The sequence below is a fragment of the Notolepis coatsorum genome (assembly GCF_963971535.1).
Source record: "Notolepis coatsorum genome assembly, chromosome: 4".
NCBI lineage: Eukaryota > Metazoa > Chordata > Actinopteri > Aulopiformes > Paralepididae > Notolepis > Notolepis coatsorum.
This window is the reverse complement of record NC_140168.1, coordinates 147,100,960-147,125,373: the sequence shown is the minus strand read 5'-3', so window position 1 is coordinate 147,125,373 and position 24,414 is coordinate 147,100,960. Positions and strand designations below refer to the sequence as shown.

The window sequence follows — 24,414 nt, the reverse complement described above, 5'->3', positions numbered from 1 at the left end:
TTATAGGGCAACTGGGATGGAGTTTTGTCTCTTCCGAGCGCCAGTTTACTAGGTTGTCTCGATGAATTCTCGTTCATATCTGGGGGATGTTAACGGAATAGATCAGAACATAGGTAGAGGGGTCTCACGCCCTTGGGGTGGGCCACTGAGCACGGTCCAAATGGGACCGTCTGGGTGGCGCCCTCTTTTCATGTTTTAGATCGACACGCATACCTACCCCCTCTTCTGGAGTGGGCATGTCGGCGTGGTTAGGACACAGGACTGGTCTAGTCGCGCTGGTCCAGGTCAGTTAAACCCGTTGTCCGCCGGGGATGCAGATCTGCTGTTCTGGTACCCTGAGGGACTTGTGCTTTTTTTGGGGGGAAAAATGCCGGGTCGGCCCGGGTGTCACAGGGTTAGGCGTTTTGGAGACCCTTTGTTGGGTACTCTTTTGTACCTGGCACTATCATAAGGGGCTGGTTCTCCTTTCTTCGCTCCTCTCTCACGCATGGCGAAGAGGGGGCTGTTGGGGTGGTCTTCTGGACCTCCTCTGGTAACCCTGTGTGCTTCCCGAGCCGCCGGGCCCGGTCCGAAGTAAAGTTTCGTTGATACCGTAGGCCTGGGATAACCCTTTTTTGAAAACTGAAACACTTGTACTGCGGTATAGCCGGTGTATACCCGCAGGTGTGTTTTGGAGTTTTTTCTTGAGGGGTTATAGGAACAACCACCGTCTGTACCGAGAGGGTAGTTGATTCCCTGGTATGTTGGAGCAGAGTCAACTCCCGGGTTCATGACGTCTGCCAATCATGTCAGCCTTCTCTGCCTCGACCCCTCTGGGTGGTTTTTTTTTAATGGAGGCTTTGTCATGGTGATCAACAACGCCAGCATACGCCCCTTCCGCCGGGGGGGCTGTTTTCAGCTGACTCCTTTGGCGCCTGTCTCGTCCGCAGTGCTCCAGGCTCAGGTTACAGCCTGCTGCCTGGTTTCCCCGGTGCGCTGCCTGCTTCCGTTGGTTAATATTTTTGAGTGCTTACGGCCATGCTGACTGCCTGTGTTTCAGAGTCAGTGTGCCAGGCGGTGTGCTATTGGGGGGAAAGGGCCTGCTCTTGGAGGGGCCTTATCCGAATACGCTGGCGATGTGGGGGGCGGTGTCACTAAGTGACCGCCTGGTGGGGTCTTGATGCCTGGCGTCATTGTCCTCTCCGGGCCCCATTTTTCCAGGGGATCCAGTCCCTTCGGTGGGTCTGGGTCTTCCTTCGCGCTCCGCTGCTACAGCCTTGCCACGGGGTTGGGTTGCTCTTGACCCCATGATTTTGGGGGCAGTAACAAGGTTTGTTCCTTCCGTTCGTTCCCGGGTGGCATGCGGGTTGTGCGTGTGTGTAGTCGTGGGGTCAAGCCACGGTCTGCTCACCCTGTGCGTTGGGTTGCTTGAGTTCCTCTTTGCACGGTCGGATCCGTCTCCCTCCTGTAAGCCTCCAATAGGGGGTGTATCCTCCATTAGGGAGGGTCGGGGGGCTCGGTCCTCCCCGGTCTGATGGTTGTGGGGGGCCTCAGCGGGTTACATTTGTCGAGCTATGGCTCCCGCTCAGCTCCTGTTATGCAACTGGTGCTGAGTGTAAGCCCTAATGAAATAGAACGTAAGGTTATGTATATAACCAAGTTCTATGAGTTATGGTGACGCTCAGCACCAGGACGCCGCTGCGGCCCTTGATTTTTCATTGTGGTGAAATTTGTTGGGAAGGAGATGAGTGTGTGGCCCCACCCCTGCTTATGTAGGCAGCAGATGGGGGTGTGGTCAGACGGATGTTGGTATGTAAAGGTACATTTTGAAATGTATTCAGTGCATATCCACTGAAGAGAGATATTATGCAACTGGTGCTGAGCGTCACCATAACTCATAGAACTTGGTTATATACATAACCTTACGTTATGTTGACAGAGAAATGGCTGAGTAAGGAGATATTTAAGAGATGGTTCATTAACAGTGGTAAATGTGTTAAGTTTGAAAAAGGTAAAGTAGAGTTTGGTTTTGGATAGTTTTTTTTTTGGTTTGTTTGGGTGGGATAGGGGAGTTTTTTTGGGTTATGCTTGATTTGTTGTATTGGAAATAAGTATATATAACAGTTTTCTTTGTGGCTTGTTCTGTTTTTTTCTTTTGTGTTGGTTGATTTAGGGAAACGTAAAAGAAAGGGGTGGGCTATGCCTGGGAAATGTGAGTAAGAAATTGAAATAATATAGTGTGTATATATATAGAAAATGCATAAAATGTAAACTGATTATTTTTTGATAATAAAAAGATTAAAAAAATAAAAACACTGTCGCCTCACAGCAAGAAGGTCCAGGGTTCGATTCCCACTTGGGGACCAGGTTTCCATGATGCCAGGTACCCAGGTGGGGTATCTCACAGGCCTTTCTGTGTGGAGTTTGCATGTTCTCCCCGTGCTCGCAAGGATTCCCCCCCGATAAGATAAACCCAATGGAAAAACATGCACAACAACAGATCGCTAACGCTGTGGCGTCCTTGACGAAGACGGGCAGGAGCACTTGGATTGGTCCCGGGGCGCGGCCCTCGCCGACGCCTGTCTGCTCCCGGGTGCCCTTGGCGGGAAGGACGACGGGATGGGTTAAGCGCAGAGACTAATCGCATCGGCGATCCTACAAAAAACAATGCATGCGTGTGTGTTCCGGTGTGTGTGTGTGCTAACCGTGTGTGCTAACCGCTAACATTGAGGATAATTACATGCCAATTAAAGACCTCTGAACAGGTCCTGCATTATTATTATATTATTATTAGAAGATGTAGAGCGTAGGGGTCTTGAGAGTGTGTAGTTAAAAGATGCAGAGCGTAGGGGTCTTGAGAGTGTGTAGTTAGAATATGCAGAGCGTAGAGGTCTTGAGAGTGTGTAATTCGAGACCAGACTGGAGGGAGGAGGGAGCCCTCGCTGCAATTGGTTATTTACATGCTGGATGTGGGTATAGCATTCCCTGCCTGGCTGCCACACACCCGAGAGTAAAACACATTTACAAACTGGGCACAGGGTTCCCACAGACATTGCTAAATGAAATGTAAGGACTTTCAAGTACTTTTCCATGCACTATTTTTCTTTTAAATGCAGTTTTTCATAGAAGAAAAAAAATGTATGGCTTAAAACCAATTTCAAACATTTTATTGATTCAGAAATGTTTTATCATAGAAGAACAAAACTTTCAATGTGAATGGTTGATTTTAATTACAAGGATTTTTTTAAGCACATTGAAAAAAATAGTCTGTTTTCAAGGAATTCCAGGCCTTGACTTGAAAAATCAAGCACTTTAAGCACTTTGACCTTGTGCGAATCCTGTGGGCAGTACATCAGGTAAGTAGTGTTCCTGGCTCCAAAAAACACAGCTACTTGGATTTATTAATTAATTGCTTGTGTTCCCGTTGTGACTTCATTGAGGGGAAGCAATTCTGAACACCCAGTTTAGGCTGAACATCTTACATACATTACACGTACACATAATGTCCTTTTCCCCCGGCTTTGAAATCCATATAAAGACCAGGCCAAACCCATGTTCTATTTCTTTTAAACATATTTGTATTAGCTTCTCTTTAACAAACAACACATACTGTACATCAAACAAGATTCAAGAGATTTCTTTGTCACGTACATACACAAGACATGTAGTGAAATGAAGGTGACCTCGATTGTGCAAAAATACAAATAATAAGATAGATTAATAAAATAAAATAGATAATAAAATAGACATGCTAAAAAGTAAGAATAAAATACAATACAATGCAAAACAATAAAACAGACTATTTAAAAGAATTATGAAAAAAATTAAAAAGAGAAAAGAGAAATTAAAAAGAAAAGAAAAGAAAGAAAACCTTCTTTCAACAACACACTGGCAGCTACATCCTGGGGGGCTAAATTTGGCTTTAATGTAATCCATAATGGACTCCACATTTTCTAAAATGTATCTGAGAATCCTCTTATCATAAATCTGAGTTTCGAGTTTAACTCATTGACCGCCACGCTGTTTTCCCATCTCTACTCAATGGCACCAGCGTTATTGACCATTTTAGCGATGTTTGCGGACCCATCGTGTGTTCTGTATTATAGCTATGGAGACAATAGTATGGCTCATTTGACAGGCATTGTACATAGTCCAACACTGACTAACCAGTTAATTTCTTTACATACTGTAGTTTGTGCGCTAAACATCGCCCCTTTCCAAAATAATCCAGTCTTTTTTCATAGATCGCGAGAAATTACGCATTATATGCATTATGCACAAATCGTTCGGGTTGCTCGCTTGAAACTCCAAATATTTCCAAATCAAAGGTATATACAGTGATGGGCAGTAGCTAGCTACAAGTAGCGACGCTACATAGCTTAACTACAATTCTCAGTAGCGTGATGGTAGCATCGCTACTTTTGAATCATGTAGCGTTGTCTGTAGCGCAGCTATTTATAGAACGAAGTAGTAACGTAGCGACGAGGAAACGCTACAATGCTACTGTCGGGAGAAACAGTCTAGACTATAAAGATTTGTGAGGAGAAAAAAAACTCCCCGTAGAAAACCCACTATGATTGGTTGGTTGGTTTAGATATGAGTATGACGACTCACGATTGGGTATGGTTAGGCCAAAACATTACCGGTAGGCCAATCAGAGGAAGGATAGGGCGGGACTCCAGCCCGCAAACCAGGAAGTGAAAATCGAAACGCAGACCCATGAATGAGAATGAATGAATGCAATTTACAATAACAGAACCAGTCCGCGCGAAATAATGGCAGAGGGATTTGATGTTTCCACTGATGGCATTGATGAAGATGATGATGTCAACAATAACAACAATGTCTCTCCATGGCCCTACCTGGACACATTTATGAGTTTGACTGAAAAAACGCCTAAAACATATGTGTTTAGGTGTTTATTGTGTCAGCCAAAAACTAAGCTGCTCTCAACTTCCCACACGTCCAGTACTAACTTGAGAACACATATTCAGGTGAGCTGATGAAAACCTTTACTGTCTTTACATAAACATTGTCAACTGTTCCCAAACAGCACACAAGTCAGTGCACTTTTTATCAACAGCTTTAACTAACAGAGATAGGCTAGCTGCTATGAACAATATTATGGGGGTGGAGAAAAGAAAGAAATAGGGAAAAGATCACCTAGAGCAGTGGTTCTCAACCTGTGGCCATGGAATGTTTTGTGAGTTACATATCTAGCAGCCAAGGATAGTATTGTTTGTCTAGCAGTGTCAAGCTTGAGTGTTATACTCTGAGTACATACTGTAGTAGTATAGACATATTAGCATAGTTGGTAGTAGTATATACATGGTAGCATAATACTAGTAAAATGAAGTAAAACAGTTACAATTCAGATATTGAAGAAGTGTGTTTTTGGTTGATAAAGTGGGCAGGTTTCAGAATATGCAGAGTTTAGGGATAAATAATACATAAAGATAGAATAGAAAAGAAAAAGACCATTACTGCATCAAAAGTAATCAACAAACTATACTATAAAAACTGATCAAACCAAATGGTCTCTTTCTTTTCTTTTGTAGAGGCTGCACCCAGCTAAACTTGCCTTCCTGGATTTTGTACATAATACAAGTTCATGTTAAAAGAATGACACAAAAAGCCAGACCGAGGGCTTGTTTCAGTTTTATAATAAAGAATCAAACTGAGAATTTTTTTTGCCTGCCTATTTGTTTGGTGGAAACTTGATCATGAAGAAAAAAAAAAGAAAAAAAAAGTAGTGCCAATGTAGCTAGCTATTTTTGCCATGTTCTTGTAGTGTAGCTTGCTACATTTCTCTGGGGATAGCTTCCATTGTAGTTGAGCTATATTTAATCGAGAGTAACTTGTAGTGTAGTAGCTTTTCCAAGTAGCTTGCCCATCACTGGGTATATACCATATACGGTATATTATGTTGGCTATCATACGGGAAACAATAGGTTTGAGGCGATAAAATCTCCGACCGATTGCTATGTCCTGATTCCCTCTGAGGGGGAGGAGTTCCTGCAGCAAAAAAAAAGCAGAGAGAGAAAGACCCAGAGACCATAACCAGTTCAAACGGTAGGCGATACTGCCACCTGGCGGGATTCGATCGCCATTGCAATTTTAACGTAGGCAGTGGTGACACAGGGAGGTCCGCACCAGTGTTTAGAATGGGGATCAAAGGAAAAAGATCAAAGGATCAATACCTGAGAAAACTCGGGTATGGCACTCAATGGTTGGCGACGAAACCCGAGAAAAGTCGGGTTTGGCGGCCAATGAGTTAAGGGCTTTATTTGGGAGAAGTCGTTGGTGATGTCAATTCTATAGACATCTTCGGATTTAAATAATTATAATAATAACAAATACAATAATATAAGGGTCATATATTAAAAAAAAGGCATTTTATGAGCAAACTAAATTCATTAGATTGGACATTTGATTAATTATATCAAGTGGAGAACGGAGACAAATCTATGCATTTATTTACCGAACAAAAAAATGCTTCAAATATTCTTCTAATTATCTTCGCCTATAAAATAAACAAAAAAACAAATGATATCATAAAAAAGTGCTCAAATACTTTATTGTAATATGCAACGTGAGAAAACTGACTTGATCTGGAGGGCATTCACACTGCATATTCGAGGGGCTTGCAGCTCTTTTATAATCATACTTATAGGATAGTGGATAGGACAAAAACTGAATCAGAATTCATATATTAATATTTTTTACATTTTAAGCATTTTATGAGCAAACGAAATTCGTTAGATTGGACATTTGAAAACCATCTCGTTCTGCATTCGCGCTGAGAACACAACCCTCGGCACCGGCTGTTTCTCCCCTCCCCTTTTCCTAGAGACGAAAAGTAACCTGGTGTAACCCGAGCGCCCCCTACTGGTTGATACCGTTACTACCGCAACCACCGGAAACCACCCGTCCGAATGGCTACATCTGCAGGAAGGCTCGGTACAAGCTAAACTAAATAAAAAAGTCTAGTTAGCATAAGTACTCCTGAGGTAACAGTCATTCTAGTCCATCCGTCTATACTGTATATTCATGTATTCATTTATTAAGATATCTGCCTCGCCGTCATGGTGCTGGAGTTGTCTGAGCACTTTGTGGACCGCTGCTTGGGACCGGCGGGCTGCTCCGAGGTGTGGTACTTGCGGACGTGACGCAGCAGCAGCTGACGGTCCGGACTGGAGTACTGGCACAGGTGGCATGGGAAGGACTCGCCCGTGTGGTGCCGCCTGGCGTGCAAGTCCAAACTCTTCTTCTGGATGCTATGGCAGACATTTGGCAGAAGAATTGGATGTTAAAGGGCTACTCCACCCATTTTAAGAAGTCTATCGGATATGTCACAACCTGGGAGTCATTTCAGTGCATCCAAAAAACACTTGCACCAGAGGTTTGTTTTTTTAGATATTGCAAGTAACAATATATTTTTTTTAAATCCACTTTTTCTCCTGATTTTCTATTTTTCTCCCACCCCAATTTCGTGTTTCCAATTCTCCCCTCCCCTGTCTTGAACGTTGCTCGACTATGCCCCCCACTGGTCGGTTGTAGGGATGATAGAAGCCTTGCATCACGTGTCCCCTCCGGTACACGAGGAGGCAGCCTGTCACATCTTTTCACCTGCCAGCGCGGACTCTCAGTGGCGAGGTGTAACGCATGGGAGGCTCACACTACCCCTGCTACTTCCTGTCTCTGCTGTGCAGGCGTCCCCCAACCGACCTGTAGGAGTCGCTGTCCACAACGTCCAAGTCCCCACCCATCGACTTCCACCCTCTAACTCTGCCAATGAGTTAGTATGACGGCTGGCCCAAGCCGGAGGCAATGCTGACACCCGGATTCGAGACCGGAGTCTCTTGCATTGGTGACGAGCGCAATCTCCGCTGCGCCACCCAGCCGCTGGAAGTAACAATTATTAGCATTTTGTTTGCGATCCTAGAGGAAGTATATCAAAGCAGGGTAGCCGGACCAGCACTCACAGGTTCAATGTTTTTTATTGGCAGCCTGAATCAAAAGCAGACATGTTTCGGACAATGTCCTTCATCAGTGGTATGGCTAGCACTGGAAATGCATTCAAGGTGATGGTTAAGGTGATGGTTAAATACACCTGGCAGGTAAATGACACGGCAGGAAATGACATCACAACACAGGTGTGCCTATGCAATATGACTAAATGAATGACCTATCAAATAGAGTCCAATCATAATTTATACATATGTATAGATATATCTATATCTATCATCAATAAATATTTATAAACAATACAATACAAAACGAAACAAAACAAAATTACCAGAAACTTGATAACATATAGCATGCCCTTTAATTTATAGGGCTAATTGAGCCACTTTACGTAATTGAATTACCTAATTAATTTCAAATTATCCATTGGGCATCTTTGTGAATCATGCCTCTAGTTTGGCAACAAACAACATCTTTAATCAGACCAGAAATAACAATGTGGGAGTAAGGAGGTTAAAGGAAACAGGTTAAGATGTTTTCTTCATTCATTCCTTTAGGTTCGATACAATTGAACAGCTGGATATAATAACATTCACGTTGCAGCAGCAGCTTGTGTCTGTCTCCACCTCGCGCTGGCCTGAGTACTAACTCTAGTCCCATATATTTGAGGTCGTTGACGGTATGCTTACACTTAGAGAAATGTCGAGCTACCGATGACTTGACATCTGAATTCCTCACAGCACATTTGTGTTCACTTATTCTTGATTTAAAGGCTCTCGTTGTTTTGCCCACATAGGAAAAATTACAAGGACATTTTAGCAAATACACCAGATTGGACGAATTACACGTAATCCGTCCTTTGACTGGGATATTTTTCCCCGTTTTTGGATGTGCGGAAAAAAAATCTTTAATCATACCCTGGCACTGAACACAGGATTGGCAGGGAAAATTTCCATCTGGGATGTTGGACATAAAATGAGAAAGTTTCTTTAAGGGCAAATCAGTTTTTTTTTTTTTTTATAAACAAAGTTTTTTATTCAAAGATTACATTTACATTCATATCTTGCATACAGATGTCATGTCCTTTGTTTTTTCCTTACTGAATATCCCTCCCTCCCGCCCCACCCAGAAAAATTAAAAAGACAGTACAAAAGTAAATAAATACATACAAAATAAAATAAGACAAATACAAAATGTGACATTAGGATCCACTTTAACAGCAATATGGTACTCTTAAAGGATAAGTATATTTGCTATGGATATAATGAAACATAAGTGCAACTCCAGGTCCGATACACAAGCCAGGTCGTATGACCCTAAATACGTGAGGTGGGAGATTAAATAAATACACGCCTACTGTCCCCAACAGCCCCAATCAACAGGTAAGCCCACTCAGTGAAAACTGTCTCCCCCCTACATGGTACTCGACATAACTTCAGTCAGGAGGAAACGGATCTATTCTATCTACATATGAGATTAGCGGTTGCCAATGTGTGTAGAATTTATCAGCTGATCCTCGAATTGTAAATTAAATTTTTTCCAGTTTTAGGAATGACATCACATCATTCAGCCATAATCTGGATGATGGGGGAGGTTCTGCTTTCCAATGCAAGAGTATCCTCCTGCGGGCAATCAGTGAGGCAAAGGACACTACATTGTATTGTTTTTTGGTCAAGATCACATCCTCCTCTGGGATCCCAAAGATAGCAATTTGGGGGCAGGGCACTATAGTAATCTCCAGTACCTCCGAGATGGTATCAAAAAAGAACTTCCAGAATGTTATCAGTTTCGAGCAGGACCAGAACATGTGGGTTAGATCCCCTGGTGACTGTGCACATCTGTTACAGTTGTCTGTCACATTGGGATATATTTTAGCCAATCTGGCATTACTATAATGGACTCTGTGAAGGACCTTAAACTGAATAAGGCCAAGTCTGGCACAGGAGGAAGAGGTATTAACTCCCTCTAGTGCGTCCCCCCACCATTCATCCGAGAAGGCTACCCCTAGTTCAGTTTCCCACCCCGTCCTAATCCTGTTTATGGCCGTGTCTTTTCTAGGTATGGTATCATAGAGATATGAAACATGGCCCCTATCCATACTAGCCGAGTGTCGAAAACGCTCCACACCTGATGGAGGGGGCAACTGTGGAAACGTAGGGGAATGGGTCCTCACAAAATGCCGAATCTGGAAATATCTAAACCGGTCAGAGTGAGGTAAGTTATATGTGTCACATAGGTCCCCAAATTCTGCAAATACACCATCTATGTATAAGTCACTCAAAGTGATTAGTCCCTCTTTCTTCCATCTAGCGAACCCAGAATCCAGTGTAGCAGGTAAGAAAAGGTGGTTATTACAGATGGGTGCTGACATAGAGAGCTTAGTCCACCCGCATATCTTTCTCATCTGGGCCCATATCTTTAATGTGGAAACAACAATTGGGTTCTTACTATATTTTGTTGGTGACAGTGGCATTTCACCACAAGCTAAAGCTTGAAGGGAAGATGTTGGGCAAGAACTGGCCTCAAGTTGACCCCAGCTGCTGTCCGGTTCACTCGACCACAAGACAATTTTGTGAAGATTGGCGGCCCAGTAATAGAACATGAAATTTGGTAGGCCCATTCCTCCCTGATTCCTATCCCTTTGCAGCAATGATAATTTTATTCTTGGTGTTTTGCCCTCCCAGATAAATGAAGAGATCATCTTATCCAGATCAAGAAAAAATGCTTTGGGGAGAAATAAGGGGAGACTTTGGAATAAGTATAAATATCTGGGTAATACATTCATTTTAATGGAATGTACTCTGCCAGCTAAGGACAGGGGTAAGCCATTCCACCTCTGTAAGTCAGCCTTTACCTTTGTTGTTAATGTGGTAAAGTTTTGTTTTCGAAGAGAGCAAAGAGATTGGGAGATGTTAATGCCCAGGTACTTAAAACCAGTATCCGCTATCTGGAAAGATGGAAGGCGATGGGAAATATTCCGGGCGAGATCATTAATTGGGAAGCATTCACTTTTCTGTACGTTTAATTTGTAGCCAGAAAAGCTTCCAAAAACCTTTAGAAGAGACAAAATATTTGGGATACCGGCCATTGGGTCCGATATGTAGAGCAATAGATCGTCTGCATAAAGAGATACTTTATGCTCGCTACCTCCCCTCCTAATGCCAGAGAACAAGGATTCAGCTCTAAGAGCTATGGACAGGGGTTCAATGGCCGCCGCAAAAATCAATGGAGACAGTGGGCACCCTTGGCGTGTCCCACGTGTGAGCGGGAAGGGCTTAGAACTGAAGCCATTAGTTGTGACACATGCCTGGGGGGCGGTGTACAGTAAGCGTATCCACGCCAAAACTTCTTCCCCAAATCCAAACTGTTTTAATGTAAAGAACAAATAGTCCCACTCCACTCTATCGAAGGCTTTTTCCGCGTCCAGAGAAACCACTACCTCCGGGACTATTTGAGAGCTTGGTAGTCCAATAATGCTCAACAGTCTACGAATATTTGTAAAGGAATGGCGGTTCTTTATAAAGCCTGTCTGGTCCTCAGATATTACTGTGGGGAGAACAGCCTCTAGTCTACATGCCAACGCTTTAGCTAATATTTTATTGTCCACATTAAGAAGAGACACAGCTCGATAAGAGGAGCAGTTTATGGGGTCTTTATCCTTCTTAAGGAGTAAAGAGATGGAGGCCTGCGTGAGAGTAGGTGGCAGAGTACCCTTCTGTAATGAGTCATCAAACATCTCTAATAATAAAGGGGCCAATTGATTTGAAAATTTCTTAAAGAATTCTACAGGGTAGCCATCTGGGCCTGGAGATTTTCCGCTCTGCATCTTTTTAATAGCTGCAGCAACCTCACTTAGTTGTAGCGATCGGTCTAAGTCCTGACAATCTTCTGGAGAAATTTTAGGAATAACTTGGCCTGAAAAGAAATCTAGCATTACAGAGGTGTCTTTGGGCGCTTCAGATGTGTAGAGCTGTGAATAGAATGACACAAATGCGTCATTAATTTGTTTAGGATCCGTTGTTAGTGAATCTGAACTATCGCGAATCTGTGGTATTAGTTGTGAGGCTGATCTGCTCTTCAGCTGTTGGGCCAGAAGTCGACCCGCCTTGTCCCCACTCTCATATAGGGCACCCCTTGTTCTAAGCAACAGTCGTTCTGCCTCTTTGGTGGATAAAAGATTATGTTCCGTCTGAAAGCCAAGCCGGTCCTTATAAAGTTCCGGAGTCGGAGCCACGGCATAGCGATGATCAAGATCTGTAATCAGAGTCTCCAATTGTTGTTGCCTTTCGAGACGCTGTTTGTTAGCATGTGCGGTGTATGAAATAATTGTGCCCCTAACATTTGCCTTTAGTGTCTCCCATAATAATGAGGGTGAGGTTTCGTCATTTTTATTTGTCTCGAGAAATAAGTCAATCGCTTGAGATACCACGTTACAGAATTCATCAGATGCTAGTAGGGTAGAGTCCAGTCTCCAGAAACGGGCCTCTTTGGGTTTAGATTTGAAAATAAGTTCAAAGGTTACGGGGGCGTGGTCTGAAATAGTTATAGCAGAATAGCTAGCTGAGGACAAAGACGGTAATAAGGCCTTATCAAAGAAAAAATAGTCTATGCGTGTGTAGGAGTGATGCACATGAGAAAAAAAAGAGAATTGTTTATCTGTAGGATACAGAAATCGCCACGGGTCAATGTAGCCATTGTTATTCATAAAAGTAGACAATGTTTGAGACATCTTTGAGGGCACAGCAGTCCTGGTACTCGATCTATCAAGGTGGGGGTCCATTACACAGTTGATATCTCCTCCCAGTATTAAGTGATGTGTGTCCAAGTCGGGAAGTGAGGACAGCAGTTTCTTTATAAAGTTAACATCATCCCAGTTAGGTGCATACACACTCACAAGGACCACTGGGGTCTGATATAGTGAGCCAGTTACTATTATATAGCGACCATTGGGGTCTGAAACAGTCTTAACAGGAGTGAACTGTACTTTCTTGCCTATCAGTATGGCTGTCCCTCGTGTTTTAATTTCAAATTTAGAGTGGAAAATCTGACCGATCCATGGTCTAGCGAGTCTCCCCTGGTCAGTGGTACGTAAATGTGTTTCTTGAAGAAATATAATATCACCTTTCAATTTTTTTATGTGGGAGAAGACCCTAGCCCTTTTGACCGGCCCATTTATTCCCCCCACATTCCATGAGAAGAATCTGACTGTGTTCCCCAGTCCCATCGAAACCTTTGTGTTAGTCATTGTCAGTTGTTAGTGGGTCAGACATCATACATAATAATAGTTGCAGAGTGTATAATAGTATCCCAACCAGGGAAGGGTACCAACCTAGACTGCCGTGCATCGGACCTAGAAGAGCACACGCTAACATGTCAATCACAGCAAACAGACAGAGTGTATAAGAATAACAGAGTACCATAAAACAAAAACAAAAGCAAACACAAACCCTCCCACCCCCCTCCCCCCTCCCCCCGCACATCAAGTGTTCCATCCCCGAATGATGGGAACAACCGTGCTGACTCCAACAGGAGCCTTTCCCTTCAGTGATACTTACGGCTATAACCATGGCTAACAAAAACAAAAAAAAGGAGCTCAGCAGAGTTATATGTAAATATAAATATTAGGCACCTAGAATACAGTGCAACCCGAGTCAAAATAAAGGATCATTTTATCCAATGTTTAATCTATGACTTTATGGTCCTTGGATGTAAATGCAAATTAAACATGGTCAACTTTCAAAAATAGAAAACCACTGGTTATTGACCGACACCAGACCTTATATGTAGTGGGTACACCCATTACAAAGAATATTCAGGCTCTGGAATATCCCCCCTCCCAATGTCAACCTCATTAAACATAGAATACAGTGCAACTTAGATCTAGTGCTTAACCTACAACATGTATGGTCCTAGGGTATAAATGCAGATTGAACCTGCCAATTTTCAAAAATAGGAGAAAATTGGTAGATGTTTAAATCAGGCGTGATTAGGTATAAAACAAATTATACATATATACATGGTATATTGACCAACCTCAAACCATACGATTAGGGGCACAACTGTTACTAAGAGCAATGATAAGAGTACAGTGCAACTTAAATCCAGTATTTAACCTATGACTTTATGGCCATATGATATAAATGTAAATCAAACATGGTCAATTTTCAGGTATAGTGAATAAATGGTGTATTGACCAACCTCTCGCCTATGTGTAGTGGGAACAACAGCTACAAAGAGTAATGATAAGATCTTATTACAACTTAATTCTATTGTTCAACCTACGGCTTTATGGCTATATGATATAAATGTAAATTAAACATGGTCAATTTTCAGATATAGAACGTGTTCCCTTCACAGTTATAGGGCATCTTAAATCTAGTGTTTACCCCCGACCCCCTTGGCCATGTGCTATAAATGTAAATTAAACGTGGTCAGTTCCCAGATACAGAAAACATCTGGCACTAACCGACATCACACTATGTGTGTCGTGGGGACGGCAGCTACAGAAAGTAATGATGAAAACACCCTACAACTTAAATAAACGTGGTACATTTTCAGATATGGGAATAAGTGGTATCTTGATCGCCCTCGTATCACATGTGTGTACACCGCCCCCCGCGCGCACCCCCACCACGGCCCCACACCACCCGCAGGCGGAGGAGTGGCTCCCCCTGCGGACCGCGACGGACCGCGGCCAGAGCGCACACGAAGGGCAGCGCACCCACACGGCCCGAACAGCCATAGAATAATAATAATAAAAATAAAAATACACACTGTACCACCCAACTCTAATGTTTAGAAAATGACTGTTGTATTGACCTACACCATACCTGGTCTCGGTGGCAGCAGCTACACAGTAATGATAAACACTGTACCACTCAAATCCAAAAATGTAACGTGGGGCATTTTCAAATCTAAAAAATAAATAGCAGTTGACTGACATCCTATTATGTGTAGCGAGCACCAGTTGAGGCTTTCATTTTTCTTTTTTTATACAACTTAACTAATAGTTGGCCCGAATATGTCGTTGACTCACCAATCATTCCGTGGTAACTAATCGAAAACAGTCCCATCTTTAATTCAGTCTAGTCCCCGTTTCTGTTCAACGATTTGACAAAAGTTGCAGCCTCCTCAGGTGTGTCGAACTGACTCTCTTTGTCGCGATAGGTAACGATGAGGCGGGCTGGATGGCGAATTCCAAAACGGAGCCCCTCCACCTCTCGGAGCTGGCTTCTCACCTCGTTAAACGCTGCACGCGCCCGTGCTATCTTGGCTGTGTGGTCTGGGAAAACGGAGATGGACACCTCCTCGTACATGATCCTCTTCGTCTCTCTTGCCTTCTTTAGGATGTCGACACAGTCTGAAAAGTAGTGTAGTCTGGCCACAATTGTGCGAGGTCGCTCCCCCGGTCGGAGTTGCTCCCCCGGTCGGGGTTTGGCCTGGAGTGTACGGTGCGCCCTGTCCAACACAGGTTCCTTCTCCATGTTGAAAGCCTCCTTAAGCAGCCTGGAGACGGCTGCAGTCGTGAGGGGGGAGCCTGTACCTTCAGGAACGCCAACAATCCGTATGTTGTTGCGACGAGACCTAGATTCGAGATCTTCACATTTATTTTCTGTTTTAATCAGTTCTTTGACGAGATGTTCAACTTTCTCCTTCAAAATGGCGACGTCGTCGGTGCATGTGGTTAGCGCGTCTTCCACTCCTGCCACTGTGCCTTTTATCAACGTTACCTCAGATTGTAAAGTTGTTATCTTGGCTGACCATTCAGTTTTCATGGCTTGTAGTTCGGATTTGATGGTTACTAGGTCATTTCCCAGAGCCGAGTGCAACTCAGTTTTAAAGATTTCAGCAATATCCGTGCGCACAGTTGCGAGAATGTCCAACTTGAAGGCCGCGGCTTCTGACTCCCTGGTATCCACTGGGAGAGAGTGGATCGAAGGCTCACGCGAGAGCGGGGCCGCACCACATTGCGTTATTTTCTGCTGCAACTGAGATGAACACGGTATTTTAGTAACTTTTGGAGGCATTTTGAAGCCCAAACAAAAACTGTCTAGTTCACGGGTGTATTATATTCAATACTAGTAAAAACGTTTTCTTGAAAGGGTGCCTTTAGATTATATAATTAGGCAATTCTGCCGGAGCTCTTAAATCTGCGTGTCACTCCATAGTACGTTAAACCGGAAGTCCGGCAAATCAGTTTTGACTAGGAGATTAGATAAATTCGCTTGTCTCTTGTAAAAATAGTTAGGCGAATGTTGAAACGCTGTCCCTATGAGAGGGTCGGACTGCAGAATATGCCAATGTTTATTGACAATACTCTGCGTGTCTCTCGTAATAGGGCTGTAAGTAGACACGAAAGATACTTTGTCAGGTTTATCTTCTTTCTTTCTGGGGGTAAACAACGTGGCCCTGTCGATATGCTTGGTTTTATTAAAGGCTTTTAGTGTCAAATCAGCACTATATCCTCTCTCGTGGAAACTGCCACGCAGTTTCAAGTTTCAAGTTTCAAGTTTCTTTAATATTTGTCATACAGAAGTACAGAATACTTTTATACAAAATGCTTCTTACTGTTACGCTCCAGAGACTGTGCAAGACAAGATAAGTATGAAATAAAATAACAGAGTACCTTTGCTTGTGCAATAAATGTATCGTCAGTATCACATATTCTCTTATAGCAAAGTATTTGGCTATAAGGAAGACTGTTCTTCAAGGCTGGGGTGTGATAACTAGAATAATGCAAGAACGAGTTACGGTCCGTCTCCTTTTTAAAAACCTCTGTGTGTAATGAGATGCCATCTGGGGCTTTCTTGATCAGAACATCGAGGAAGGGTAAATTATACATATCAAACTTTAATGTAAACTTTATCGTTCTTCTACAGGAGTTCAGGTACTCAAGGAAGGCAAAAAGTTCGGATGATGAACCAGACCAAATAAAAAACAGATCGTCAATATAGCGCATATACGATTTGACACATTTCTCAAACGGGTTATTATTAAAGATATGATCCACTTCATATTTGGACATATAAAGATTGGCTAGGTTCACAGCGGCTGGAGAGCCCATGCTGAGGCCTCTGTTTCGTAAATAGTATTTATCTTGGAATCTAAAATAATTTCTAGTTAGAACTAAATCGGTTAAACTAACCAGCGCTTCTGTAGGGGGGAGTAATACTTCCCTCGAGTTTAAATAAAAACTCAGCGCGTCCAGCGCATCTGCATGTGGAATGCTGGGGTAAAGGCTGACTACATCTATGGTAACTAGTAAGTCTGTAGGACTAATGTTGCAGGACGAGAGCCTGTTCAGAAAAGTAGTAGTATCCTTCAAGTAACCACGCTGAGAAGAGGCCAAATCCTTGTCAATAAACATTGGCATATTCTGCAGTCCGACCCTCTCATAGGGACAGCGTTTCAACATTCGCCTAACTATTTTTACAAGAGACAAGCGAATTTATCTAATCTCCTAGTCAAAACTGATTTGCCCTTAAAGAAACATTCTCATTTTATGTCCAACATCCCAGATGGAAATTTTCCCTGCCAATCCTGTGTTCAGTGCCAGGGTATGATTAAAGATAAATTTTTCGCACATCCAAAAACGGGGAAAAATATACCAGTCAAAGGACGGATTACGTGTAATTCGTCCAATCTGGTGTATTTGCTAAAATGTCCTTGTAATTTTTCCTATGTGGGCAAAACAACGAGAGCCTTTAAATCAAGAATAAGTGAACACAAATGTGCTGTGAGGAATTCAGATGTCAAGTCATCGGTAGCTCGACATTTCTCTAAGTGTAAGCATACCGTCAACGACCTCAAATATATGGGACTAGAGTTAGTACTCAGGCCAGCGCGAGGTGGAGACAGACACAAGCTGCTGCTGCAACGTGAATGTTATTATATCCAGCTGTTCAATTGTATCGAACCTAAAGGAATGAATGAAGAAAACGTCTTAACCTGTTTCCTTTAACCTCCTTACTCCCACATTGTTATTTCTGGTCTGATTAAAGATGTTGTTTGTTGCCAAACTAGAGGCATGATTCACAAAGATGCCCAATGGATCATTTGAAATTAATTAATTCAATTACGTAAAGTGGCTCAATTAGCCCTATAAATTAAAGGGCATGCTATATGTTATCAAGTTTCTGGTAATTTTGTTTTGTTTCGTTTTGTATTGTATTGTTTATAAATATTTATTGATGATAGATATAGATATATCTATACATATGTATAAATTATGATTGGACTCTATTTGATAGGTCATTCATTTAGTCATATTGCATAGGCACACCTGTGTTGTGATGTCATTTCCTGCCGTGTCATTTACCTGCCAGGTGTATTTAACCATCACCTTGAATGCATTTCCAGTGCTAGCCATACCACTGATGAAGGACATTGTCCGAAACATGTCTGCTTTTGATTCAGGCTGCCAATAAAAAACATTGAACCTGTGAGTGCTGGTCCGGCTACCCTGCTTTGATATACTGAACTTTATGGGATTACAGCACCCAGTGTGAGAACTTGTGAGCGCGGTCTAACTTGACTATATTGATCCTAGAGGAAGTCAATGGGCTACTAAAATAAAGTCCTTATAGAAGTATATAGTTATCCATGTAAAGTGTATCTGAAAAAAAATATATATATAATAATAATAATATTCTAACCCTAACTAACCTTACTGTCATGCACTTGTCCTAATAAACTAACCTACACTGTAGCACTCAACACTTTGATGAACATTGTTACTCAGCTGATAGAGTTGTACCCTTCCTGATGACTTGTCGTACAGAACTTGTAAGTTGCTTTGGATAAAAGCGTCAGCTAAATGACTAAATGTAAGTGGTTTGCTGCATGTGCTTCAGTACAACAGTGAAAATCCCCATTGATGTCCACTAGCACTGCTAACAAGTGCAATACATTTCTACTTTCAGTATCTCACAAATTAAATCCCCATTGATGTCCACTCCACTAGCACTGCTAACAAGTGCAATACATTTCTACTTTCAGTATCTCACAAATTAAATCCCCATTGATGTCCACTAGCACTGCTAACAAGTGCAATACATTTCTACTTTCAGTATCTCACAAATTAAATCCCCATTGATGTCCACTAGCACGGCTAACAAGTGCAATACATTTCTACTTTCAGTATCTCACAAATTAAACCCCCATTGATGTCCACTAGCACTGCTAACAAGTGCAATACATTTCTACTTTCAGTATCTCACAAATTAAATCCCCATTGATGTCCACTAGCACTGCTAACAAGTGCAATACATTTCTACTTTCAGTATCTCACAAATTAAATCCCCATTGATGTCCACTAGCACTGCTAACAAGTGTAATACATTTCTACTTTCAGTATCTCACAAATTAAATCCCCATTGATGTCCACTAGCACTGCTAACAAGTGCAATACATTTCTACTTTCAGTATCTCACAAATTAAATCACCCTTGCAAATGCTTTTGGCTATTATATACTGACATTGACTCCCAGTTCGTACCAAGTCAGACATGCTTCTTAACACTTTCAATGCCCACCACGTGATAACACGTGTTATCAGCCCGACGCCTGAATGCCCACCACGACAATTAGCGTGTTATTTTTTTATTAGCGATCTGAATTCATATTTCATCAACCGAGTCTCCCGTTGGTAAACCAGCCCCATCAGGAGCTCAGATGTGAAAAAAGCCGCCCTCTATCGTCTCCCAGATTTTGGAATGGACTCAATGAAAATGGATGAGAAAAGAAAAATCCGGAATCCACATTTTACTTCTCAGGCATGTAACCCGAGCCGATCGGATTCATTGTGGACCCTCAGAACAGCGTGGAATAAATATGTCCAGTATGCAGCGTTGGATCAATAAAAGTGATCGATTTTTGGAATGGCGATCAGGAATTGGAATGATCTTTTTGGAGAACATCTGATTAGGGATGGGTACCGAATTCGGTACTTTTGAGGTACCGAACCGAAACACGTCGGTACTACAGATTTATTGTTATTTTTTTTAAACTTTTTTCTTTTCATGTCAACGTTCACACGCACAATATATGCTTACCTAGGATTTGACTTGATTCAACAACAAAGCAGTCGGAGCAATGACAAGCCGAAAACTGTCGAAATTGTAGTTATTTGAAGTTTGGATTTTTTTTTTACGACTGAGGTAGGTAAATTACATTTCTTGAGACTAAAGTACCGAAAAAAGGTACCGTTGGGTACCGGTATCGATTCACAGGTTCAAATGTGAAAGGTACCCATCCCTACATCTAATCTGAGGTAAGGAATCTATTTTACAAGTCTTAGGATAATCAGAGTTGTATTCGCTGAGATCTCAGCGTTCGCCCTATGTGTGATGGGTCTGTATGTGCGCGATCGCTTTGAGGAAATCAGAGAATCGATTTTTCAGATTGCCTATATAGCGTGCATATGTACACATATACTATCGATAATCTAGCGTTTATTTGAAAACGATTCATAAATAGGCCGAAAAATTACAACGTTTTTGTGTATGCCAGAATATTCCAGTACAGGGCGTTTATCATGGAATCTTTTTATTTTCCTTGAAAACGTGGGCTTTTCAAATTGCTATAAAACGAAAATGAACTGATAAAAAAACAATCCGCTTCGACAATGTTGACTGGAAAACGAGTCATTGATAAGCGACGGGCAGATTAAAACATAGATTAGGCGTTATTAACGCTAACATTGAAGTGGATGGTGGGCATTCAAGCACTAAATCATGCGCCCCCTGCTGGCACTGAAAGTGTTACAAAGGGTGTAGTGGAAAATGTATGGTTACTATACAATAAAATCATAATTGAATGGTTACTATACCATAAAATCATAATTACTATTAATCTACAATTGGGTGATATTGAAGTCCTGTAAAGACACACTATCCTCCCCTCAAGCTCTGTAAACACTGACGTTGACAGACGTCTGTGGGGAGGGTTGTGTCTTTACAGGACTTCAATATCACCGAATTGTAGATTAATAGTAATTATGATTTTATGGTATAGTAACCATACATTTTCCACTACAAGGGCTCTATCATATAACTGGTGTGTGTGTGTGTGTGTTACTCTTTCAGAAGGTACAGAAATCCTCACAATTGGAATAGTAGAATATAGTAGAATAACTTTAGTGTCAAGTACATTTTTACATAATACCCGCAATTTGTTCTCTGCATTTAACCCATCCTAACTAGTTAAGAGCAGTGGGCAGCCACAGTCCAGCGCCCAGGAATCAACTCCAGGGAGTACAAGCATAGTACAATTACAAGAAACTACTTGAATGAGGACAATTTAGCATTAGCATTTTCCTAAAAATCTAATTTTAGGATGGAATTAGGATTAGTTACAATAATGTAAATGTCAATGTGTGTGTGTAGTACCTGCTATAGGAGCAGTACTGGCATTGGTAGGGTTTCTCCTGGGTATGTGTACGGGAATGCCGGCGCAGGGAGCTGCAGTCAATGGAGGCGTAAGGGCAGTGGGGGCATCTGTAGGGCTTCTCTCCTGAAGACAAGTTAAAAACAGTTCAAGAACTTTACATTGCTGCACAAAGTGACCCACACTTTTGATCTCAAGAAACCAGAAAACATAAATGGCAGAGGTAAATCTGGATTTAGTACCACCAGGCGCCCGGTACAGGGCAACAAAGACTGAATAAAATCTACTGTAAGTACAGTTACTTTTGTATAATGTCCATAGCTCCGCCATTTTTTACCAATTGAGATGCGTTTTTTTTCCCTAGTTCACATAAAGGTAAAGAAAAATGGTTGGGCTTCGTTTGTCTGCGGCTGGTGTGTGAGCTGGGTAGTGTAGTTTTATGAAATTTAGACGTACACACGTATACGCTTTTGACTGCTATTTTGATAAGGTTAGGGTCTTTACTCTTGGCTACATTTGAAAAAGAAACACAACATCACTTAATATGTATTGATCTATTTGTGAGGTGAAATAAATCAAGAACCAATTTAAGTTTAATAAGAGCTTCCTGGAGGGTAATAAAGGAAAGTTGTAAGTTCTCAATACAGCATACAGATGGACTTGACAACCATTCAGCGAAGACACACTATCATTAATATAAATAGTGAAGAGGACAGGACCTAGAATTGAACCCTGTGGGACACCTATAGTACAAATTCAGATTGGGCATAACCCGACTTTACACACCAACATCTCCCTGACAGATAATCTTGGAACCAATCACATGCATTTCTATCCAAACCAATAGTAGCTAATGTCTTGTCTCATGATTGACTATCAAAAGCACAGTGTCTTCTTCTTGTTATAAATACTTAAATTGTTTTATGTTGTGGGACTTGTACAGCACTTTGTTCAACTTTGTCAGTGCTGTAAAGTTTAAACCTTTTTAAATCTTAGACAAACTAAACACTTTGCTTTCATGAAATATTGTAAGCCGTCATTTGAGGCTTTATAAAAGCAGCACAATGAACACAAATCTGTCAGTGCCGAGTCCGACCTCATCTTAAATAACAAACAGCATTGCTTGTTGTAGTTAACAAATAGAGGCAGAGTTGATTTTGCAACAAATTATTATTATTCTTTTTTATATATTCGAATTCAATTTTCATATTCGAATCCCATGCCCATCGAAGGAAGCTTCGAAGCTTGAAGTATTTAAGACAGCCCTAATGTTATGTATACACATTCTAGTATAAAATATACAGAAGTCTACAGTAAGTGTAATATTGAACAATGTTGTTTTAAAAGTAAACAACATTGTTATTATGCCATTAGTAACTAAAGAGATGGCTGATAATGTGCTATGGTTGGCTCTGAACCCAGAATGGTGTGGGCTTAGAGTGATTTGAGAGAAAGGACTTAAGTTGATTATTCTCCAAGACTTTCGCTAAGCAGGGTAACTTGGAGATAGGACGGTAATTATTTAAATCATCTCTAACACCACGTTTATGCAGTGGAATCACATATGCAGATGTCCAGGTACAAGGACATCTTCCCGTTGAGATAGAAAGATAAAAAAAAATTGCGTCAATTGCTCTGTAATTAAAGGAGAAGCCAGTTTATTTTTTCTTTTAACACTTTGAGCGCCGGCCGTGTTTTCCTTTTTACCCCTTGAATGCCACGGTCCACGGCCAATGTTAACGTTAATATCGCCTAATCTATGTTTTAAATTATGGCTATGTGTCTAATCTGCCCGTCGCTTATCAAAGACTCATTTTCCAGTCAACATTGGCAAGGCAGATTGTATTTTTATCGCATTTTTAGAGCATTTTGAAAATCACCCGTTTTCCGGGGAAAAACAACCCATGCCTATGATAATCGCCTTTTACTGGATTATTCCAGAACGTTGTCATTTGTCGGCCTATTTATGAATCGTTTTCAAATAAACGCTAGATGATCGATAGTATATGTGTGCGCACGCACGCTCGTGCCGTGCGCTGATAATCGCTGCTGTTATTTCCTCATGGCTTTTTACAGTCAAAACAGCTATATCACATATGTGCCTAGCCGTGGATAGGAGGGACTTGTTGAGGCAACGTCAATTTTTTCTTTTTACATATTGTGAAAGTACAGATTCATACCTTAAAAATAAGCCATCACTTGAACATTTTGGTGGGATACTTTTCAAGCTACATCCTATGAATCATGGTGATATCAGAAAAGGCATTCAGAGATGAATGGCCTTCGAACTTTGTGGAGAGGTTCACACCTGTGAGTTAATCAACTACAACCCTACCCAGAATGCATTGTATTCCATGGCCCCCCCTCTCTCTATGGCAGGGGTGGGCAATTATTTTTCCCGGGGGGCCGAATGAGCAACTGAAAATATGTTGGAGGGCCGGGCCAAAATTCCAAACTCAATTATGCATAATATACATTTTATTTCTATATAAAAAGCAGTAAATGGCATTGTTTTGACCCCTGGTAAGAGTGTATGTTATTATTTGGCAATTAAAAGGTGAGGTTAGCTTTCAAAAATATAATTTATTCAAATAGAATTTATTTCCAAAATGATAAACAAAATGTGAAACATTAATAACAAAGGGCATGTATGAAAAAGTGCTATACAAATAAAGTTATTATTTTGAGTTTCATATACTATTGAAACAAGGATTTTCTTAGCTTTCTAAAGACATCACATCATCTTATAGCCAAAATAAACAAGACATGTCACTGAACTGTGTAAAGAAAAGTGTCCCAGTAGCCTTTTTTACTTTACATGCCTATATTAAACATTTAATGTTTTCAGAACTGTGCAAAAAAAAGAAAAAAATGATCAAGTGTCCCATTTCACTTGTTATATTTCCACATTTTAGTGTTCTTCAGCTCTTTTTTTTTTCATTCAGTGTGATAAATCCAGTCTCTGTTGAGCTTTAACAAGTCCATCAAAGTCAGGTTGCATGTCTGAGCTGCCAGATGTTCATCAGTGAGAGAGGATCTGTACCTGGACTTGGTAAACGTCATGACTGAGAATGTCTGTTCA

General features: G+C 41.5%; 1 protein-coding gene across 1 annotated transcript in view; it reads right to left on the bottom strand.

Moving 5' to 3' along the window:
- Nucleotides 1-3,204: 3,204 nt before the first annotated feature.
- The window catches only part of LOC311226723 (uncharacterized protein), a gene marked incomplete at its 5' end in the record, with an annotated part of 52,417 nt that continues 31,207 nt past the window's right edge, over nt 3,205-24,414 (bottom strand). Inside the window, 2 exons of the mRNA XM_084312134.1 lie at nt 3,205-7,256; nt 21,335-21,458. Coding sequence (XP_084168260.1) covers nt 7,043-7,256; nt 21,335-21,458 — 338 coding nt within the window. The 3' untranslated portion in view covers nt 3,205-7,042. The remainder of the gene's footprint in view (nt 7,257-21,334; nt 21,459-24,414) is intronic.